Genomic DNA, 20,233 nt, shown 5'->3' with positions numbered 1-20,233 from the left:
AGTCATTGGTCCGTGTCTTTGAACGGACCATTCACGGCACGGGATTCGCTCACCTCGTCCCCCCGCACCCCCGTATTTTTGGCAGCATCGGTTTCATGAAGTAATTGCTCTAAACTCAGTCTAGAGGATTCCTAGTCTAGTCTAGATGTATATTGCACTTCACACGTCATCGAACAGCCCTCGCGGCGGCGCGCTCATTTTGTCGCGTCGTCGCTCGTCGAACTCAGATTGTATGGCGGGCAGCGTGCTAGCACCGAACCTCTGGTCCAACTCATCGTCTACCGTCGTCCGGTTGTAAGGCAACTCCGCACGCTGGTACGCGGAAACCGGTTGGGATCGCTCGGGACTCGGTTGCACGTAGCAGTCTGAGTCCACGTCGTGTAGGAGCCCGGTGTGGGCTGAAATGTGGTACCATGCACAATAACCGGTATAAAAATGATGGTAAAGTGAGTTGGAGTGTTAGTAACGGTACGTGAAGTGTGTGTGTTGTGACGAAACTGAGGGAGTGAGGGCCCGCAATCGTGTTTAATTTAGACCGGCAACATATTCTTTTATATATTTTATAATACCTATCTCCTTTTCGCTAGGTACCATAAAGAGTATTGCAGAAAAAATATGGTTTTTCGTATATGTATTTATTTTAACTTTTTGCAGTTTGGTCTGTGATGGATAACTTAATTATTTTTTATATAACCTGTATTTTGGAAATAAGCCTTTTTGTAATGCACGAAACATGGCATTTTGTATTGGAATTTTCTACCAGTCAAACTTAGACCTGAATAGAGACAGCCAAATACATTGCTGGCCTTAAAAGTAGAATCCAAGTGCAACTGAACAACAACTAAGTGTGATGTGTTCTCGTTCAACTTTTTATATAATCATTTTTTTAATTCTGTATTCTATGTGTTCTATTGTGAAGTGTTCAAACACCGTTAGTTTCACAAAAATAAGACAAAAAAAAGTCGGTGCAAGTGAGATGTAGTGCGTAAAAATTACCAACACCAAGGGCCTATTGCATTATAATTTATACAACACAAGCTAATACTATTAGTAATTTTACATACAAAATCACTAATAGTATTATTAGCTTGTATTGTATTATGCAATAGACCCCAGGGGCCCGCTTCTCAAAAGCTTGTAACACAAGTGGAAGTCCCTTTCTTTTGAGAAACGTGCCCCAGGGCCCTATTTTACAATTACAATTTACAAGTTTTAATGAACAACACAATGAGTTAAGAGACTTGTTCTCACTTTCGATGAAGAAGACTTGTAAAGTTTAACTTGTAACTAAATAAAATAAGACCCAAACCGCCCGTTTAAATCCACAACCGTTGCATTGTCGCTGTTAAAAATTATTAATCGACTCAGTCATGCAAGATTTTAAAGGTTTAACATGCATCAAGACAAATAGTTGAATGACTCCGTTCCTTAGTTTATCATTATCGTCTACAATTCAGCGGTCGGCAACCTTTTAGCAGCCAAGGGCCACATAGTAGTTAACGAAGTTGACGCGGGCCGCACTTTGTTAATATTTATGACTTTATCACACATTGTCGTTTGTCAATATTACATACAAAATAGCCAGGGAGGCTCGCGGGCCGCAAGTGACAGGTTCACGGGCCGCATGCGGCCCGCGGGCCGCAGGTTGCCGACCGCTGGTCTACATCAATGAACAACATACATAGAAATACTTTGGGCTGTAGTTAAACCGAAGAGTTATTAATTGTAGAAGTAGTAAAAAAACAAAAAAAAAAACAACGGGTTGCACTCAAGGAGTGCCGGCAGAAGTGAAAACTCAATCACTATTGCAAAATGTCTGCAGCACTATGTATAGTTGAGGTTAACGCCATCTAGCGTTATTTCGTCGCATTACTTGAAACCCCTAAGCACATCATTGTTAGTACTCGAGTTAGAGGGAAACTCACTAGATGGCATTTAAATCAATAAAGAAAAACTCAATGACATTGAAGTAACAGTTTTTCGATCAGGTCACGTGTCCGTCTTACGTCTTACGGTCACGTGACACCTGTTACGAGTTTAACATTTTTTCCCCATCACAAAAAGTGCACAGCGCCGCTAAAGAAGTTTTCACTTCAAAAATCTAGGCTATATTATGTTTTATGAAATAAACTACTAGGCCAATAAAATTGTCCAATGTCAACTTCTGACAAACTCTTACCGCATACCTGTGAGTTCCGTTTTTAATCTTGTTTATTGTAAGTTTTAAAGCTGTTGGTTCTCCCTAACATAAATAACTAATGCTCGGGGCCGTACAGCTACATTGTAACGTTAGCGTCTTGACGCTCCTTGAATGATCAATTTTGTCATAAAAATACACTAAGAATAATCTTAAAACTAAATAAATTATATTAGGTAAAACTAAAATATAAGTGCCTAACTAAATAAATAATTCTATAGTAATATTTGCTCGTGTGGTGATGTAGGCGCTTATCCAGCGCGAAACACGTATGTGACGTGTGTATCGACATCGCGGGGCGCGAGGGGTGTCCGTGCATGGAGCTCGGCCATTTGGACTTCCGCGGCGGCGCGATGTGTTCGCTCCAGCTAAATTTTTAATAATGCTCTCGTGCAACCCTTCCAAAATGTGCCGTCGGAAAATTAATTAATTGCATCAGAAACTATCATGTTCTAAATTTATTTTGTGCGTTAGTGTTTTCCCCCGCTCGGGTGAGTGTTGCAAAATTATATTTTATAACTACTTTGTGCTAATTATATCATTAGATAGTTATTTCTTCCTAATAAGGTGTGTGCTTAGATTAATTTGTAGTTAAGATCCTTTTATTACGCTTCGCCGCAGTAATTCTGTACAATTGGTTTCCTTTGTTCCTTGTAACGTAATGAATTTCTACCCTCTTGCCTAAAAAGTGAAATCATGATTTGCAATTTCCAAATAAATGTGTAGATTAAATACAACTAGAGTAAAACTTAATTGCTATAGGCTAACATTATTGTTTTTCAATATAAATTCCACTTTACATGTTTTGAATTTAATAGTTTTCATTGCATAAGTACTTACTCCATAGTACTGAGTTGATTTCGTATGTTTCTACCACATCACTGATCACTATTTAATGCTTTGAGCTTGCCTTCCTGCTTTCTGCACTTTCATCTTGCGCTATTCCTTCACGCGGCGAAATGTTGCAGGCAGTAACGCAAAATCGGACATTTTACTAAATGTCCAATAATGATAAATTCCAGGGGTCCTACCACCTACACTACCAACACTGGCTCCGGAGTCCACCTGCTGCCCTGCTGACCCGTAAAGACCTCAAGGCCGTGACGTCACCACCACTTACATGCGCAACCACCACAGCACCAAGCGCACAGCAGGGAAGTGGCACTCGTTCATAAGTGCGTGCAAGTGAATACGGGCTCGCTTTAAATTGTATAAAGAACCACCTCTGAGATCTACTAATCTACCTACCCTCAACTTTAGTTATTTTTACAAAATCGTTTTCTTTGTTTTTAATATAGTTTTTTTATTATGTACTAGTTGTTTTACTGCCTAGAACACTAAACAACAGCTAAACTGTCACATTGGCGCCCAATAATAGGTTTCGAGCCGTATTCACTTGTGCTTGCTGTAGTATTATCTAGTAATCTTTGGTGTTGGTTGTTTCTTTTAGCTATAAGTCTTTCCTAGTGATCATCAAAATTGTGCTTATACACGTTATTGATATTTTTGTAACTTACCACTTTCGAATTATTCTTCTTCTACCCACATTTTGCTGATCATTGTTAACTAGCTAGTTTTTAAGTGATTTCTACTACTTTCTGCTTCTTTCTATTTCTGTGTTCTTCTGGGAAATAATTTTCTGCTATTATTTTTAATTGTAATTTGTATATTGCAACACGCACCTACGGACTAAACATGTCTTACCAAATTAAATATCTCTCATTGCAAAAGGCAGAGTTAGAGTACGAAGTACGAAGTTGGTGCCAGGAGTGTTTGGCACATCAAAGACTTAAAACTTACTAACTATAGGTCCTAGAGCCTTAAATTGATTTGTTCTAGTATGGGTAAATATTTCTATTCAAAAAAAACGACTGCGTCGGTCTCATTTCTCATTCTAGTATAATGCGTTCCTATTAAAACTATCTTTTTTTTTTTACGAATACACTAAGGGTACAGTGTTGAAACCTCTACCAGGTTCATTACTATAATCTCTTGGTATTAAAAGAAATACAGTATCTACCTACTGATTTTCTTGTACTATTAAATATATACATTTTTTAACTAACTAAGGGTACAGTGTTGAAACCTCTACCAGGTTCATTACTATAATCTCTTGGTATTAAAAGAAATACAGTATCTACCTACTGATTTTCTTGTACTATTAAATATATATATATTTCTTAACTAAGAATTAATACTCCAAATAGGACCGCAAATATATAAAAGATTGAGACCGCTAAATATTTTAACATCTATCGTTGGCTATCAGCGAGTAAAAGTAAAAAAATTACAATTACTCTGTATGAAAGAGGCTGGAAGCATACTCTAATATGCAACGGCGTTATAAAAGACGAAGAATGACAGATTGGTACAAATGTGTGAAGAATGTGGCAAATTAGTGCTCAGGGCGGGTAGCTAATGAGTCAGTATAGCGATAGAGGATTTTACCTAGGTAAAACCCTTCCCAAACAAGGGGGGTATGTAACGTTAGCGTCTTGACGCTCCTTGAATGATCAATTTTGTCATAAAAATACACTAAGAATAATCTTAAAACTAAATAAATTATATTAGGTAAAACTAAAATATAAGTGCCTAACTAAATAAATAATTCTATAGTAATATTTGCTCGTGTGGTGATGTAGGCGCTTATCCAGCGCGAAACACGTATGTGACGTGTGTATCGACATCGCGGGGCGCGAGGGGTGTCCGTGCATGGAGCTCGGCCATTTGGACTTCCGCGGCGGCGCGATGTGTTCGCTCCAGCTAAATTTTTAATAATGCTCTCGTGCAACCCTTCCAAAATGTGCCGTCGGAAAATTAATTAATTGCATCAGAAACTATCATGTTCTAAATTTATTTTGTGCGTTAGTGTTTTCCCCCGCTCGGGTGAGTGTTGCAAAATTATATTTTATAACTACTTTGTGCTAATTATATCATTAGATAGTTATTTCTTCCTAATAAGGTGTGTGCTTAGATTAATTTGTAGTTAAGATCCTTTTATTACGCTTCGCCGCAGTAATTCTGTACAATTGGTTTCCTTTGTTCCTTGTAACGTAATGAATTTCTACCCTCTTGCCTAAAAAGTGAAATCATGATTTGCAATTTCCAAATAAATGTGTAGATTAAATACAACTAGAGTAAAACTTAATTGCTATAGGCTAACATTATTGTTTTTCAATATAAATTCCACTTTACATGTTTTGAATTTAATAGTTTTCATTGCATAAGTACTTACTCCATAGTACTGAGTTGATTTCGTATGTTTCTACCACATCACTGATCACTATTTAATGCTTTGAGCTTGCCTTCCTGCTTTCTGCACTTTCATCTTGCGCTATTCCTTCACGCGGCGAAATGTTGCAGGCAGTAACGCAAAATCGGACATTTTACTAAATGTCCAATAATGATAAATTCCAGGGGTCCTACCACCTACACTACCAACACTGGCTCCGGAGTCCACCTGCTGCCCTGCTGACCCGTAAAGACCTCAAGGCCGTGACGTCACCACCACTTACATGCGCAACCACCACAGCACCAAGCGCACAGCAGGGAAGTGGCACTCGTTCATAAGTGCGTGCAAGTGAATACGGGCTCGCTTTAAATTGTATAAAGAACCACCTCTGAGATCTACTAATCTACCTACCCTCAACTTTAGTTATTTTTACAAAATCGTTTTCTTTGTTTTTAATATAGTTTTTTTATTATGTACTAGTTGTTTTACTGCCTAGAACACTAAACAACAGCTAAACTGTCACATCTATTTTAGCTTTCAAATACGAGGCACGGATTTATAATTTTTACAGCTTGTTTACTATTAATAACTCTTTGCGATACAGTAAAGAATTTAAAGAGATCAGTGTAAACCCTATGGAGGAACCAGGTCTTCAACAGAAGGACATGATGTCACGAAACCAAAAGGTAACACATGTATGTACGCTTGTTTGATGCAAATAAACATTCATTCATTCATTCACGATCCTCAGTATTGAGCACAGACAATCCAACCTCTAGACATAGCATAGTCGCGCTACCCCCTCTGCCACACATACGGTAGCGTTACTCCATCTTCGAGTCAATCCCGTGCCGTGATTGGTCCGTGTCTTTGAACGGACCAATCACGGCACGGGATTCGCTCACCTCGTCCCCCCGCACCCCCGTATTTTTGGCAGCATCGGTTTCATGAAAGAATTGGCCTAAGCTCAGTCTAGAGGTTGGATTGTCAGTGGTATTGAGGGACCGACTGAAAAAGAAGATAAACGTTGTAGGTATTACCTCCATCCTGGTTGTCCCGCTTGGTGCGGTAGTTTGAGTACCGCTCGCTGTAGTCGCGGCGCCGCGTCAGAGACTCTTCTGCGCGCTGCCGCTTGCGTTTTTCTAAACACGAATATAAAGTGTCATTCAATAGAACTTGCTAACTATGTAAACAAAAGTTATTAGTAAATTGACAGTCGGTGTCAATTTTAGTATGGCGGTTTGTTTACATCGTTTACATAGTTAGCAAGTTCTATTGAATGACATTTTAAGTAAAACCATAGTCTAATAAAACATGGTCTTCTCTTCCCAGAGTGACACAAGCCTACGTCACAATAACATTGCCACTTTATATAGCGCTATCGCATGATGGCGTAGGCTTGTGTCAGTCACTGGTCGGAAGAGAGTACAAGGCGGAGTATATTATTATACCATGAGTAAAACAATATAACGGATGCTAATGTTACCAGAGTTGCTAGGCGAGGAACCGTCGCGATCAGATATATCGGAGCGGCCGAGGTGCTCAAAAATATCTGAACACGCACTCTAGCGCCTTGACAATAGAGGCGTGTTCAGATATTTGTTAGCACGTTAACCGCTCCGATATATTTGTTTTGCAACTGGACTAGCTCGGACTCGTGAGTTTTAGGGTAAACTTTTCATGTTTGTATGCTCCATGTTTTTAGATGATAGATTTTGCTTGAATTTGCCATGAAGTTACCTTAAGATTTCAAGTTTGAATATGAGGGACGGAACCCTTGGAACGCGAGTCCGACTCGCACTTGGCCGATTTTTAAGTCACTCGCCTGTCGACCCGGCGGAGCGAGCTTTTAGGGTTAACTACTACAAGTTTGTAAATAGTAGTAACGTAGGATGGTGTAACAGTGCCTTGGCCTCACCATCATCTGATGATGCCAATGAACTGCTTAATATTTATTTTTCCTCACTGTCAAATAACATTTAAGAAGTACCTTTAAGTAACCTTAAATATATAGTTAAATTGTTGTAGTTATATACATGTATATTTTGTATTACGGGGTGGCTTAGCGCATTGCTAAAACTCCCAAGTTAAATAAATGAAAAAAAAAAAAAAGTTTGTAAATAATGTTTGAAAACAAACCTCGCTTGACGATCTCCCGGCCCTCGTCAACGAGGTCTGTGGTCAACTCGTCGTCGCCCACGAACTGGTGAAAGCCGCAGAGCGAGAGGAGACGACTGCCGAGCGAGAGGTACGTAGCCGCGCACAGCAGTACCACTAGCATCGGGAAGTAGATGTTGAAACCTTCGGCTATGATGCCCAGGACGTCCATGTGACCCATTATCTGTGGACAATAGGGATTTGGTTAGGGTTGTGTTAGCGTTCAGAAGGGTCTTAAAGAAGTTAGTATTCGTAAGCTTGGTTTAGCTTTGAAGCAATTAGTCTTTAAATCGTCTTGACTTACTTTTTTTTTACCTCATTACTTATGATATTTCACAAAAGTAAGTTTTAATTGAAACGTTTTAAAACATAATTTATAATACTAATAACGTCCCATATCATAATAATATTGTATATAAACAACGGATTAGAAGGTTCAATAAGTATACAAGATTCCGAATCCTAAAGTATGCATACGAGTAGACACTAATACGTGCCTAGGGTACAGTCAGCAGCAGAAGTTGCTAAGCGGGCGTGGTGTTCAAAATTACCTTGACACGCTCTTATTCTCTTAACAATAAAGTTGCGTCAAGATCATTTTGAACACCTCACCACAGAATAAATAATAATAGGTACAGAAGATTCACTCTCTAACAAAACGCGTCTATTACGACAAATATGACCGCTAGGTAGCGCAAGCGCGAGCAGGCGTATGGCTAGACACCTAAATTGGTGTGGGCCGCATGTACTTGTAGCGACGCGACGAAATCGCGGAATAAGCTACGCCTGACCTCACCCGCTTAATAAACGCTTCTGCTGCTGACTGTACGTAGAAGTACGTAAGGTACTGTAACGCACACAACACTTTCCACGCAAAATAAAACTCACCTGGGTATAATAAGTCTCCATCACATACTCCTTAATAACATGCGAGTCCATATGCACGAGGCTGAGGAAGTTGAGGCACATGGCTGGCGTGAGGCGGCACACCATCATCCCGCTGAAGATGAGGCTGTATTCGTTGGTCTGGTGGTGAGGCGCCAGGTACCACAGGTTCAGGAGTCTGATCTTGAGTACGGTCGAGTACGCGCAGTAGAACATGTACGCGATCACCAGAGTCGACACCCACTGGAATAGGAAATGAAATAACTTTCATTTCATAAGTTACATAAGTTAACACTTATGGGCGCGTATGAGCCTCGCGGTTGCGAATGAGGCGGTGAGCCGCGAGTCGGGCCGCACGCATTTTTAAAGTTCCGTCCGTACCCAATGGGTAAAAGCGGGACCCTATTACCTATTACTAAGCCCGTCCGTTGTCCGTCTGTCTGTTACCAGGCTGTAACTCATGAACCGTGATAGCTAGACAGTTGAAATTTTCACAGATGATGTACATATTTATGTTCCCGCTTTAACAACAAATACTAAAAACAAAATAAAATAAATATTTAAGGGGGGCGGGCTCCTATAGAACAAACGGGATTTTTTTTTGTGCGCGAGTCCTACTCGCATTTGGCCGGTTTTATAATATAAAACCGCGATCGTAGCTATATACGGTGTTTATTTGTTGCCAAAAAACGGAAACTGTAGCGCTTGGGCCAAGCCAGTGGAGACTGTCTGTTATAGCTTGATTGGTGGCTTGGCCATATAGAAAGGACGGAAGATGTACGTGCTGTAAAGATAGCATATTTGGTTCGACCAACTGGATGCCGTCATTCTAAGTATGGGTGGTCGGATAGAGCGAGCTCAGCGTCAGTGAAAGCTGGCGTGAATCTTGTGTCAGAGACCAAGACTCATTTTGGGTTTTCGCACCAACTAAGTATTAGTAGTAAGTAAGTAGCACTTTGGCAGAATGGCACGGGCTGCCAGTAAGTTTACAATTGCCAGTTAGGTTGTAAGGGAACCAAAAACGAAAGGGTGAAAACGAGCGAAAAAAGCACGCGGTCATGGTAGTCGATTTCAAGGTTTTCAGGGCGTTGCGGATCAATGAATGCTTCTCATATTGATGTATGACATTGTAAGCATCTCATTTTTGAAAATAAAGTCCTTACCAACTCATTTTAAATTGATGTCCTACCATAATACAAGGTGAGAAGAAAGGGTAACGAAAGATAGAATGATATTAGCAATACTAGGTAATAGTTTTTTGCTTTATTTTCCCTCTTTTCTTTATTAATTATTATGTTTTGTGTCTAAAATTGCTTTATTGTGTCATTATTGTGTTATTGATTTAGTTGTATAGTACCTTTAGTATAAGTAGTAGTTTTAGCTCTAATATACATCATAATGCGCATACATGCTTTGGATGGCATTCCATACCAAAACCTGTACTGAAAATAATTATTACAGTACATATGGGGCTACTTTTCCGCACTAGTGCGTAAAATAGCGCTTTTCGTGCGTATGTCGAAACTTTAAAGTGCCATATGTACTGTAAAACGTTGTTCGATACACGTGCGAATAGGTAATTCGCAACTCGTGTCGATTTAAAACACTCCCTTCGGTCGTGTTTTAATTTATCGCCACTCGTTTCGGATTTCCTCTTTTTCGCACTTGTATCGAAAATAACTATTTCATCTAATAAATGGTGTCTGTTTTGTGTGATAATAAATAAAATACTCACGACAATGGCCGCATAGTTGTATGTGTATTTGGCGGCGTTGAGGATGTTGGCGAAGATGGACAGCACGGGCTGCTTGCTGAAGAACGTCATCTCGGACCAGACGAGCGCCAGCGACATGACGCCCGTCACCAGCGCCATCGTCTTCAGGAAGTACTGCTTTAGGACGCACTCCCAGTACCATTCTAAAAAAGAATGGATAAAGTCTAACGGGACCCACAAACGTCGATTGCGACTTTCCTATCATTTGTCAGTTCTTTTTATTAGGGTTCCGTACCCAAAGGGTAAAAACGGGACCCTATTACTAAGACTCCGCTGTCCGTCCGTCCGTCTGTCCGTCCGTCCGTCCGTCCGTCCGTCTGTCACCAGGCTGTATCTCACGAACCGTGATAGCTAGACAGTTGAAATTTTCACAGATGATGTATTTCTGTTGCCGCTATAACAACAAATACTAAAAACAGAATAAAATAAAGATTTAAGTGGGGCTCCCATACAACAAACGTGATTTTTGACCGAAGTTAAGCAACGTCGGGCGGGGTCAGTACTTGGATGGGTGACCGTTTTTTGCTTGTTTTGCTCTATTTTTTGTTGATGGTGCGGAACCCTCCGTGCGCGAGTCCGACTCGCACTTGGCCGGTTTTTTCTAATCACGCCACACCGTGTAAGAGTCACACTGTTTGTGTAAAAATAGGAATATTTTGGCTCAGGTTATACAAATAATTTATTAATTTCCGCTACCTAAAGGTTGTCTGGAAGAGATCGCTTTTTAGCGATAAGGCCGCCTGTTGTTTAACCTCTTCTTCCTGTATTATCTGTATTGTTTTCTGTAATGAGGTGTGCAATAAAGAGTATTTGTATTGTATTGTATAATTTACAATATCTGGGCTCGGAAAACATAAAAAAACTCGAAAATGCGCGTTTTCCCAGAGATAAGACCTAGCTAGATCGATTTTTCGCCCCCAAAAACCCCCATATAGCAAATTTCATCGAAATCGTTAGAGCCGTTTCCGAGATCCCCGAAATATATATATATATATATAAATAAATAAATAAATAAACAAGAATTGCTCGTTTAAAGGTATTAGATAAGTTGTGACCATATGCAAAATGATACAAAGATACGTGAAGTAGTATACTTACACTTTATTGTACTCGCAAATCTGACACCTGAATTTGACGGTGTTGAACGCAAACCGGACGGTTCCCGCAATTTACTACAGCTATTAAATTTGCAGTAAATATTACAGTATTTTCACCCCCTAACCTAACGCGTCATTATTCTTGTCTATGCTGTGACCCATAGCCTATTCGCGTATTGCGTAGTCGCTGGTTACTAAGTAGTAGTAATCACTTTATTGTAAACAACACAGGTTTACATAAATTTACAGAAATAGAGGTACAAAGGCGAACTTATCCCTATAAGGAATCTCTTCCAGCTAACCTAAGTCTACCAAACTGCGAGAATAAAAACCGGCCAAGTGCGAGTCGGACTCGCGTTCCAAGGTTTCCGTAGATTAAGTCCGTTTCACGCTTGACTGCACATTTGACACACACGACACAACACAACATACACGATACAGTTTGATAAACTTTATTTTTTAACTTTCTCATTTACCCCCAAAAAGTGGCCGCCATGTTTAAAATCCATTAGTTTACGTCACATGTCCATCTTTGGGTCTCTAATTTACATATGTGTACCAAATTTCAACTTAATTGGTCCAGTAGTTTCCGAGAAAAAGTATAAGTGTAAGGCCTGAGTGGACGCTCATATTGGGCGTGCAGCGGAGCGGGGCGTGCGGCGTGTATGTTATGCCGGCTGTACACTCTCGGCGAGACACCCCGAGACAGACCGAGAACGAGAGTGTACATGATGCTCTCGCCTTGTCTCGCCCGCTCGGGTCTCGCCTCGGTGCGTCTCGGTCGCGTGTCGGTTTTTTGCGGCCGAGTCAAAGGGTCTCGTTCGCTCTCGCGAGGCAAACGAGACAAAGCATGTACATTCTCGTTCATTTACTTGCCCGCTAACTAAAAGAGCAACGGCTGCAGCAGTTTCTAGGTCCATCGTAGCCGATATCCGCTGTTCAAATGACGCAACGAGAGTGTACATGGTGGGCTCTCGTCGAGGACTTCTCCCCCGAGACTCTCGGCGAGAGGTCTCGGCCGAGAGTGTACAGCCGGCATTAAACAAATCAAACGTATAGGAGCGGCCTTAGTGCACGCTGCTCAAATCACTCATGACCCCGACGCCACGCTGCACGCCCCGCCGAACGCTCCGCTCCGAGGGTTCACTCAAGCCTTATACTATAGTTCGTTTTTTTTTGCATTAGAAATAAGGTAAGCAATCTTGATGTGTCTTTTAATTGAAAAACACATTTTAAAAATAAGTTACGGCAAATATGTAACAATTATGAATCTAATACGATCATTTATATTCTTCTGCTTTCATAAGTAATAGTTTTTGATTTATAAAAAGCGTTTTTCTATTGAAAGACATGTCAAGATCGCTTACCTTCTTGCAAGTTTTTTCTAATGCTAAAAAAAACCGGCCAAGTGCGAGTCGGACTCGCGCACGGAGGGTTCCGCACCATCAACAAATAATAGAGCAAAACAAGCAAAAAAAACGGTCACCCATCCAAGTACTGACCCCGCCCGACGTTGCTTAACTTCGGTCAAAAATCACGTTTGTTGTATGGGAGCCCCACTTAAATCTTTATTTTAATCTGTTTTTAGTATCTGTTGTTATAGCGGCAACAGAAATACATCATCTGTGAAAATTTCAACTGTCTAGCTATCACGGTTCGTGAGATACAGCCTGGTGACAGACGGACGGACGGACGGACAGCGGAGTCTTAGTAATAGGGTCCCGTTTTTACCCTTTGGGTACGGAACCCTAAAAAAGCGTGTTTGGTGAATTTAAATGCCTAAAAATCAGGTTCTAAATCGTGACCCAGGAGAACGTAACCATGGCAACGAGTGACAAGAAAAAGTTGATTCACTTACATATCCATCTATGGGTCTCTAATTTACTTACATATGTGTACCAAATTTCAACTTAATTGGTCCAGTAGTTTCCGAGAAAAAGTATAACGAAATAGTACATTATTGTCGAGGTTCGGAAGTAGCTACTTGCAGGCTGAGGATTCGTTTTAAACGGACGACCTTGGGAGTCCGTTTAATTGAATCCGAAGCCAGCAAGTAGCCTTCCAGCCGAGTCATATATAGTGCTTTTCTCAAAAATGGTGCAAGAAATAGAAATATTTTACAGAACTTACAGAAGCAACGTTCTAATTTTCCATTAATTTTCACAGAAAAAAATACAACCATTAAAAAAATTAGCTTGCCGCCTTTAAAAAAAAAAGAAGTGTATTTTTCTGCTGAAAATACGCCAACCTATTTGAGACACCTAAATAGTCGCGGTACCAACATTAAGCCTGTAACAGACTATCGCACCGCACCGCGACCTTGGAGCGTCGCACCCATAAGTGAGAGCGAGAAAGAGATATCTGTTTCTCGCTCTCACTTATGAGTGCGACGCTCCAAGGTCGCGGTGCGGTGCGATAGTCTGTTATAGGCTTTATAATAATAAGTGCTGATCATGTTTGGCTGTTTAAGGGACCTATGCCTTCATTTGATATGGCCATTTGAAGTTTTAAAAAGTTTGGAACTCGTTAAATAATGGAATTTGTATGCGACATTGCAGTCCCGAAATCGAGACTGCAATGTTTTTAACTTTTTAATTTTTTGAATGACCATAAACTACGCACTTCGCGACCTATTTTTTAACCGGCAACGTCGACTTTGCCGTCCATTTTTGAGAAAAGAAAGATTATCTCTAAATCACATTTGGACACAACTTACATGCTAACCACACTGACACTTCTATGTCACAACTATGTGCACACATTAAAAGTCACTCTAGTTTAAATTGTGTTACTATTGGTAATTAGGTAAGTACCAACTTTTCACTATTTCATCTTTTTCACTGATTTTTGTTGACGTGATCTTGGTCCTGGCAGAATACCAGTGCTTCTCCCAATGGGTGAAGCGTAATACTGAGCCAGAACCCTTTTGTTTTGCTGCGATGCACACAGCATTTACTTGTATGAAAAGTGTTTTTATGTATGTTTTCTTTCTTTCTCTTTTTTGCGTAAATCTGTGTGACTATATATTATCTGTCTTTGTAATTTTCCATTTTTCTCTGGATTGTTTTTTGTATACTGTCATTGTTGTAACTTTGAATATCTTGTGTGTATTGTGGCAAACAAATAAATGGACTATCTATCTATCTAAGTATAACAAGCTCACCAGTAGAGGGCGGGTAGAGCAGCCGCCGCTTACGCCGCACAGCGTCGCGCGGCATTGTATTTATATCAGAGCATCGTTAATAACGGCGTAAGCGCCATCGACAATAAGGTCCCTTTTCATAGATAACGTCACATATATTATCTGTCTTTGTAATTTTCCATTTTTCTCTGGATTGTTTTTTGTATACTGTCATTGTTGTAACTTTGAATATCTTGTGTGTATTGTGGCAAACAAATAAATGGACTATCTATCTAAGTATAACAAGCTCACCAGTAGTGGGCGGGTATAGCAGCCGCAGCGCGCGCGGCCGCGCAGTATGGAAAGTGTGCGCGAAGCGGCGGTCCGGCGAGCGCAGGTTGGTGGCCACGTCCTCTAGATGGAGCACTCGCTCCAGCGTGATGCCCCACTGGGTCTCGGTGCGTTGGAGCACGTGGAGTGCTTTGATCATCTGACGAAAAGGGGACATTAGGGAAACATTGCATTTGCTTCATCGTGGGAGTGCTTAAATAAAAGTTTATGTAAACATATCTGTTATTTTTTAGGATGTTTAACTAGGTCCTTTGCGTGGCGACATATCGCCTCGGGCTGGGTAAATCACGATATATTTGGATCAAAACTGGCTATTTTATCATCGTGAGAAAACCGGACTAATCCCAATTAGGCCTAGTTTAACAATACAATACAAATACTCTTTATTGCACACCTCATTACAGAAAACAATACAGATAATACAGGAAGAAGAGGTTAAACAACAGGCGGTCTTATCGCTAAAAAGCGATCTCTTCCAGACAACCTTTAGGTAGCGGAAATTAATAAATTTATGTCATGTCAGTAGGTGTTTCATATTCAATATATGAATTTTAGCACAGAAAAACACAATACAAAACAGTATAACACAAATAAAAATAAAATAAAATAAGATACATATACATACACATATACACACACATATATACATACATATAAAAAATAAACGTAAATATGCCAGCTATAGAGAAAAGGAAACAGGTAAAAGTATTACGGAGCAGATAAAAAGTGAAGTTTAACGAGTCGAGTTTAACTTCTGGGTTGAAAGGTCAGATTGCAGTCGCTTTCGTAAAAACTAGTGCCCACGCCAGTTCCTGGGATTAGTTGCCTAGCGGACCCCAGGCTCCCAGGCATGAGCCGTGGTAAAATGCCGGGACAACGCGACGAAGATGATGATGACTGGATATTTTATCATTTCAATATCTATTTAGTATACCTATATTTTTATACATTTTATACTTAATTTCTGAGTAAAATGCTTGTGATAAAAGGGCCGATAATCGCAAGAACAGGCGTTCTGTTTTTATTTAGGCGGTGTAACCTTAAAAATGTCTTAAACTATCTTTAAACACATACAAAATTACACAACACACATAAAGCATAATAAACTAGCATATTCCAATTTACCTTCAAGTGAATGATGAGATGTCGGTTGACAGTCAGGTATGGAAGAAAATGACATGCAATGACCCCAAGGAAATGGGATAAGGGCAAGCGAACGATGATGATGACGATTCCAAGTCACCTTCTTATGTAAGTTGACGAGCGACTTGAGCGACGGCGCTGCGGGCCGCTCGGGCGCCTGCCGGCTGTTGAGCCGGTCCCGCAGCTGCACGGGCAGCTTCTGCACGATGGTCTCCACGTGCCGGTGCAGCGGGTGCCCGGGACCCACGGCCGCGGTGATCGCCGAGAGACTCTATGTAAACGCAATAAAGTTCATTATCGACTGCCATATTTTGTTTTTGTCGCTGGTTTCGGTTCCTTATATGTTTGCCGGCTTCGGGTTCTAAATCAAAGCGATAAGGTACATTATTGATTGCTATAAGTTATCTCAAGCCCAGGCTGTTTAGGCAGCTTCGGCGGGTGGCAGGATTATAGCCGATAGACTATATTTCAGTTATAAAGTTCATTATCGATCGTAGCTATAATTTGTGCCCTGGCAGGCGGTTTGGTGGCAATGTCAGCACTAAGTCAAAGGAATATGGTACAGTCAGCTGCAGAAATAACTGACCCCCCTGCAAACATTTTATGCAGGGGGGGGGGGGTAAACTATCTCTGCAGCTAGCTGTACATTACCGATTGCTAAGTTCTCAAGACCAAGTCACGCGTGTCTAATCTAGAATAAACTCCATTTGAAGAGAATAAAGCTCATTATCAATTAGTCTTTCAGAAGATGGTGCAGGCGACTAGATTATGTATGGACTTTTTAAATCAAGGGAGTACAATGTAGACTTAAAAGTAAAACTCACATCCAATATGTCGTCCATATTTTCCTCCGCCTCACACTTGTCGGTACTCAGCTTGGCTATCTTGAAGTAAGTGTATGTCAGAGTATAATTCTTCTTGGAGTTATTCCACAGATTTCTTGGTACCTCCACCAGGGCGTAGCCCAAAAGAAGAATCAAGAGAAAAAGACCCCATGTGTTACTGGCTGAAAAAAAAAATTACAGTCAGCCATTTAGGTAGTTGACTCATCATTGAATATCAACTGAAATTACACTAATTTGATCAAGATTGACATGAAATTTTTAGATACCTATTACACAAATTATATTACGTATTATGTTGCCTATTATCAGTTAAATACATTTTGTGTCAATAATGATATTTTTACCCAAGATGTATTGAAGCGACCAGGTGACAAAATTTACGTTTAATTTAAATTTTTGATGTTCGCGGTAGGCCCTCTGGACAGAGAGACATACAGACCTGAGGACGCAATAGCCTTGATCTTGGCCCAGTCCAGGGAGACACCCTTTAGGGCAATGTAAATGAGCAGAATGCCACAGATGAATAAGTATGAGCCGTAGTAAATGGCGTTGTCAACGAGCGCTGATTTCAGCTTGCCCTTAACCGTGAAGTCACCTGCTTTGCTGTATGACTGCATCATTGGCATTATCAACCTGTAATAGAAGGATATAAAGACTGTTTTACTTTGTAAAAATTTACTCTTCTATATTCATTTAGATGTGACTTGAAAAAACTCAAACAAAACCAAATGATAATATGTATTAGTTGTTCTTTTGGACTATTAGTAGATGGTTTTAAATATCAAACGCATTTCATTTAAATTATAAAGTCCAGAGGTCTTTAACAATGCGAGTAAAGAAAAATTTTTATTTATTCCATCATGCCTGAGGATCGTGTCTGGCAACTGCTCCTTATGCAGCTCAGTTCTTTGATTATTAAACTGCCATCATTAACAGCCCTCTTTATTGTGTCACACAAGAAAAAATACCAAAAGTTATAATGAACATGACACATGTAAAAAACAATCAAAAATTACCAAGTCAGACATTGTGAAGTCCAATAGACGACCCTCCAGAGATTAGGAAACACGCTGTCATCTACAAAGCTCCACGGTTTCTGACATTTCGTGACTGGGGGGACGGTTGTGGTGGACTCATTCTGTAGCGGCGACACACTCGGGGCCACTGTCGTTGAGTTGCTGTTTTGCATGCATTGTCGATATACCGTCTGTGGGATGAAAAGTTACATTAATTTTGTACTCAACACTTATGTTACCATATCACTACATAGTATAAAACAAAGTAGTATCCTGCTGTCTGTCCCTATGTATGCTTAGATCTTTAAAACTACGCGGATTTTGATGCGGATTTTTTTTCAATAGATAGAGTGATTCAATAGGAAGGTTTATGTACAATTTGTTAACCCGTGCGAAGTTGGAGCGGGTCGCTAGTTTTGAAATAAAGAAGAAATGAAAAATTTACTGTCTTGTATGAGAAACCCACTTTTCTTACAAGATATGCCAAAAAACCAACAGCCTGACAGACAAGTAAAGAATAATAAAAACCAATAGGGTCATTGCACTAGTTTCTTTGTAAAATTTGAATATAAAACTACCTTGCTGCACAAATATGGATCTTTTGCAATACATTATGTCTAAACAATATATCTATCTACATAAAAATTATATTTCGCAAGTTGCACACTATAAATAAAATATATTAGTTGCTACTCCGTCAAGTGAAAGAAAACTAGAGCTGGACGAAAACTAGCACAATGCTTGTGTAACGTGGAACCACTGAATGAGGTTTGGAGTTTCAAGGCTTTAGTGACAGCTAAAGACTTAAAGTATCCGGTTATAACGCCATTTTTACTAATCTCTATTGTGGTATATTATACACAACAAATTTTGTAATTGGTAAAACTTGCTTATAATATTTACAATTGGTATTATTATAATAGATAATCAATTAATAGCTAGCTAGACTACAAAGGGGCGGAAAATGTTATCAATGATAAGACCAAAATTAATTATTATTGACTTTTTGCATTACAAAACCACAATAAGAATTAGGTAGTGATGTAAGATTGTACTGGATGTGATAGTTGGATTAATCTTGAAACGAATAAGAATCAGATAGTAATTTTTCTCACCGAAGACACATCCAATGGCAATATGAACATAATAACAAACGAGAAATACCATGCTGTAACTACAGCCACTGTCACTATTATGTGATTTCTGTACACATCTCCATATCTGTACAATAATGTAGCTGCTAATATGAACGCTGATATAATCTCTATAACAAACAGTGTGTAAGCCATATTGACAGGCTAATTTGAACAAGGAATCTTTGGTTGCGTTAGTTTTTCTTCGCCGTCGCTGCTGTTCTTTTATCTCTCCACACTCGCGCCGCTTCGTGCTGAAGCTGTTCGAAACGCACTTGAGTCGATGATTTCAACGGCAATAATATCGGCTTCTCAATCTCATACTCCGCGGGACATTCCTCGTAAAACAAGACGCCAGTATCAGGCAAAATCGGATCGAACTCTATACTTATGTTATCTGACTTCGTATCAGACATTTTAGACACTCGATGGAAATAATAACATTGTTGTTGGTAAGTATAAAGCAAACATTTATGATAAATCAATGATTTAGACACACTTTAAGCATTAGTTTTAATATTTTGATAACAAGACAGAAAATTAGGTCGTGTTGTGGAAAATGTGGATGACGTTATTGACGTTCGTCTGTTCACACCATTCAGCTGCGTTTAGTTTAGATAGTAGTGGGTACTGCTAAACGTCGTGGATGCGACAATTTTAGCCCACATATGCTATGAAGCGCTGCACAGTGAACGTTTATATCGCGAAAACGTGTTGACGTAGGCTGTCATTTTTTACGGACCACAGATAGTATAAAATCCTACGTTTACTTATGGTTTACTATAGCCTGGTCAACCAAATCTTGTCAGTAAAAAAAGGCGCGAAATTCAAATTTTCTATGGGACGATATCTCTTCGCGCCTACATTTTTCAAATTTGTCGCCTTTTTCTACCGTCAAGATCTGGTTGACCAAGTTTATATGAAACATTACATCGTGACGTCACGGTCAATTCACCTATACTCGGTCAACCAGATCTTGACAGTAGAAAAAGGCGGCAAATTTGAAAAATGCAGGTGCGAAAGGATTTCGTCCCATAGAAAATTTGAATTTCGCGTCTTTTTTTAATGACAAGATTTGGTTGACCAGCTATACTTTTTATTATATTTCTATCTGATTTATTAAATAGAACTTGTGTTTAAAAATAACTGCTATTTATGTTTTTCTAGTAATTATCAGATGCTTTATTTCATGCATAGTGTGAAATAATTTATTTTAAATACAGGAAAATACCCTATTGCGGCGCGACATTGCTGCCGACTGCGTCGCTCTACCGCAAATGTC

The 20,233-nt window shown here is 39.8% G+C and overlaps 2 protein-coding genes across 3 annotated transcripts in view; one reads left to right on the top strand and one right to left on the bottom strand.

The window, feature by feature from the left end:
• LOC134650320 (proteasome-associated protein ECM29 homolog) overlaps positions 1-20,233 on the top strand; it is a 295,370-nt gene that overhangs the window by 62,961 nt on the left and 212,176 nt on the right. The gene's annotated exons all lie outside the window — the stretch shown is intronic.
• LOC134650190 (LMBR1 domain-containing protein 2 homolog) lies at positions 154-19,252 on the bottom strand. Of its 2 annotated transcripts, none has more exons than XM_063505106.1 (11): positions 18,934-19,252; positions 17,819-18,009; positions 17,242-17,435; positions 16,782-16,963; positions 16,058-16,228; positions 14,776-14,953; positions 10,207-10,388; positions 8,475-8,714; positions 7,569-7,770; positions 6,470-6,571; positions 154-398 (listed from the first exon to the last, which is right to left on the bottom strand). In XM_063505106.1, exons 1-11 carry the CDS (start codon positions 19,105-19,107, stop codon positions 160-162), a joined length of 2,055 nt encoding a protein of 684 aa, XP_063361176.1. In that variant the 5' UTR covers positions 19,108-19,252; the 3' UTR covers positions 154-159. The 2 variants fall into 2 exon arrangements, with proteins under 2 accessions (XP_063361176.1, XP_063361177.1); XM_063505107.1 differs by having other exon boundaries at positions 154-365.

This window comes from Cydia amplana, chromosome 8, assembly GCF_948474715.1.
Source record: "Cydia amplana chromosome 8, ilCydAmpl1.1, whole genome shotgun sequence".
Lineage (NCBI taxonomy): Eukaryota > Metazoa > Arthropoda > Insecta > Lepidoptera > Tortricidae > Cydia > Cydia amplana.
Note: the sequence above shows the minus strand (reverse complement) of the source record. Positions and strands in the feature narration are given on the sequence as shown.